The 2500-nt window shown below is 40.4% G+C and overlaps 1 protein-coding gene across 1 annotated transcript in view; it reads left to right on the top strand.

Moving 5' to 3' along the window:
- Positions 1-2500, top strand: part of LOC138029140 (beta-1,4-N-acetylgalactosaminyltransferase 3-like) — an 8221-nt gene that overhangs the window by 1495 nt on the left and 4226 nt on the right. Inside the window, exon 2 of the mRNA XM_068876836.1 lies at positions 1-117. This exon is cut by the window's left edge and continues 28 nt beyond it. Within this exon, the coding sequence (XP_068732937.1) occupies positions 1-117 (117 nt within the window). The remainder of the gene's footprint in view (positions 118-2500) is intronic.

Raw genomic sequence — 2500 nt, 5'->3', positions numbered from 1 at the left:
CTCCAATAGTGGGGCGGCTTGAGTGTGGCATTTTTCCAAGTGATCCCAAAGGATTTTGGGAACATGAAGGTTATGGGATTTTAAGTGTATTCAAAACAGATTGGAATACATTTGGAGGTATGATTATGCAGGGTTCAAAATAATGTCACAGCTTGTACTTCAAATTTGTAGGCTTTTTTTGTAAAAGCTCATTTTTACCCGGCTGTCAATAATGAAGGAGCATGTACTCAATAGTCAACAACATGGTTTGCTACATTACTAAAGGAGTTAAAATGTACTGCGAGAAATTAATTATCAACTATAATTAATTTATGACAGCATTTTCATGGAACTGATATTTTGGAAATCAATCTAATTATCGGCATCATGAAGTTTGAAAGGCAGCTGATGCACATTCTATGAACCTTTTTTTTTATTTTCCTCGATTTACGTGTGTGTACTTCTGTGCAAATAAACAAGAATCTCCCAAGAACCCGTTGGCTAGCACGTGACCAAAATTATTCCGAATAGGCCTTATGCATGATGACGAGATATCCTTAAAAATTCACCATCAATCCTCGTTTGCACAAAATTATTCACATCATCTGGATGTGAAATACCCTTCGCACTCGGGTATCCTTTTCAAGTTTGCTCCTTTGGGAGCTGAAGCTAAAATTTGCAAGTTTGATTTTCAAAATCGAGGCTTGGTGGTGAAATCAGCTATTCAGACGTCATCACGCATAAGGGCTATTGAAATTTCACTTTTTTCCTTGAGAAATATAGGAAGTATTAACTGATTTTAAAAGCGATTTCACACATATATCGCATGCTTCGGAGTGCTAAATCTTCATTTTATTTAACGTGTTTCCCTTCCAATTCCAAGTAAAGCATTGCAAACGGATTGGCTCTCTTTTTTAGGTGGCTTTGTCTTGACAAACCGTCACGCTTCTTCACTCGCAAACATGGGATATCCGTTCTGTCCAGCAATATGAATACAAACTTGACTTTAATTTGAACAATAAATTTTAATTAAACGTGCACAAACATGAAAGAGGTAACGCAACGGTTTTTTGAAAAAAACTTGCATTTTCACGCTTAAACAAACTCGTCGTTCATGGTGAACCACAGACACCCCAAGCTCAGTGTGAGGGGAAAGCCAACCACAGGTGCCCCAAGCTCAGTGTGAGGGAAAGCCAACAAAATTATAAGGAACTGTATGAGAATCCCGATAGAAGACCTGAAAAGATAATTTTACGAAAAAATTCTGGATTAAAAAGCCTAACCTTATTGCCATTGTGGGTCGTTTCTTCCTGTGTGGTTTTTTTTCCAGATTCGACGCGAATTAAGCCGTCATCAGTTCCTCGGTTGTCATCGGTTATGGTAAATTACCAAGCTGAACTCTGAGTTCTCACGAGTCCACCAAATAAAGTCAAATATTCCTGGTTAAAATGTTCCCAGGGCCACAAATCCACTGTAGAATTCAAGGGTAAAGGTTTTTCTTTCATTTCAATCCGCTAGCCGCGCATTGAAGCCCTGCCGGCGACGTCAGGCGGCTGTTAGTGTCCCAAAGGAAACAATGGAAAAGAGTCTCTTTCACATTGAACACCACACGGCGACCTTGATTTTGCACTTGGTTACGAGTCTTTGTTTGTTTTTGTTTGTCGTCCCTGACGACGTTACCGAACAAAGAAAAACAAAGACTCATTACCAAGCCACAAACAAAGACTCGTAACCAAGCGAAAACTCAACGGTCGCCGTGTGGTGTTAGAGGTGAAAGAGGCTTTTTTACATCGTTTTATCTTTTCGTTTGGGACACTAACAGCCGCCTGACGTCGCTGGCAGGGCTCCGATTGCACGGCTAGCGGATTGAAATGAAAGAAAAACCTTTGCCCTCGAATTATACTGTGGATTTGTGGCGTTTAGAGCATTTAAACCAGGACTATTGGACTCCATTTCGTGGGCCCTTGAGAATTCAGTGTTCAGTCTTGGTATTTTACTATAACCGTTGACAACCGAGGAACTGATAACGGCTTAATCAGTCGCGTCGAATCTGGAAAAAAAGCGCACAGGAAGGAAGAGACCCCAAATGGCAATAAGGTTCTGCTTTTTAATCGAGAATATTCTCGTAAAAGTATCTTTTCAGGTCTTTTATCGGGATTCCCATAAACATCCTTATCATTTTTTTTGGCTTTCCCCCACGCTTAGCCATGGGGCGCCTGTGAGATCACAGCTAGAAATGACACCTGGAACTCGATAATCGGCAGGTACGGTTGATATTTAACAAAAATTAATGTAAATCTCATCGTCTTTACCATGTGGTTTCAATAAAAACAGTCATGCTTCAAAGTTTCGCAGGTTCCGCAGTCTGCAGTTCTTCGAAGTAGTCTTAGCCTTCGCGATGCCTTTTAAAAGATGGCTAAGGGGCCTAGCGAGAATGAAAGCAGTAGTGTACAAACTGCGGAGAATAAATAAATTGTTATCTGTAAGTCATGGTAATTTTGCACCTTCGTGCCCCATTTAT

Source organism: Montipora capricornis, chromosome 13 (assembly GCF_036669925.1).
Source record: "Montipora capricornis isolate CH-2021 chromosome 13, ASM3666992v2, whole genome shotgun sequence".
In the NCBI taxonomy this organism is placed as follows: Eukaryota; Metazoa; Cnidaria; class Anthozoa; order Scleractinia; family Acroporidae; genus Montipora; species Montipora capricornis.
This window is presented reverse-complemented; position numbering and strand designations above follow the sequence as displayed.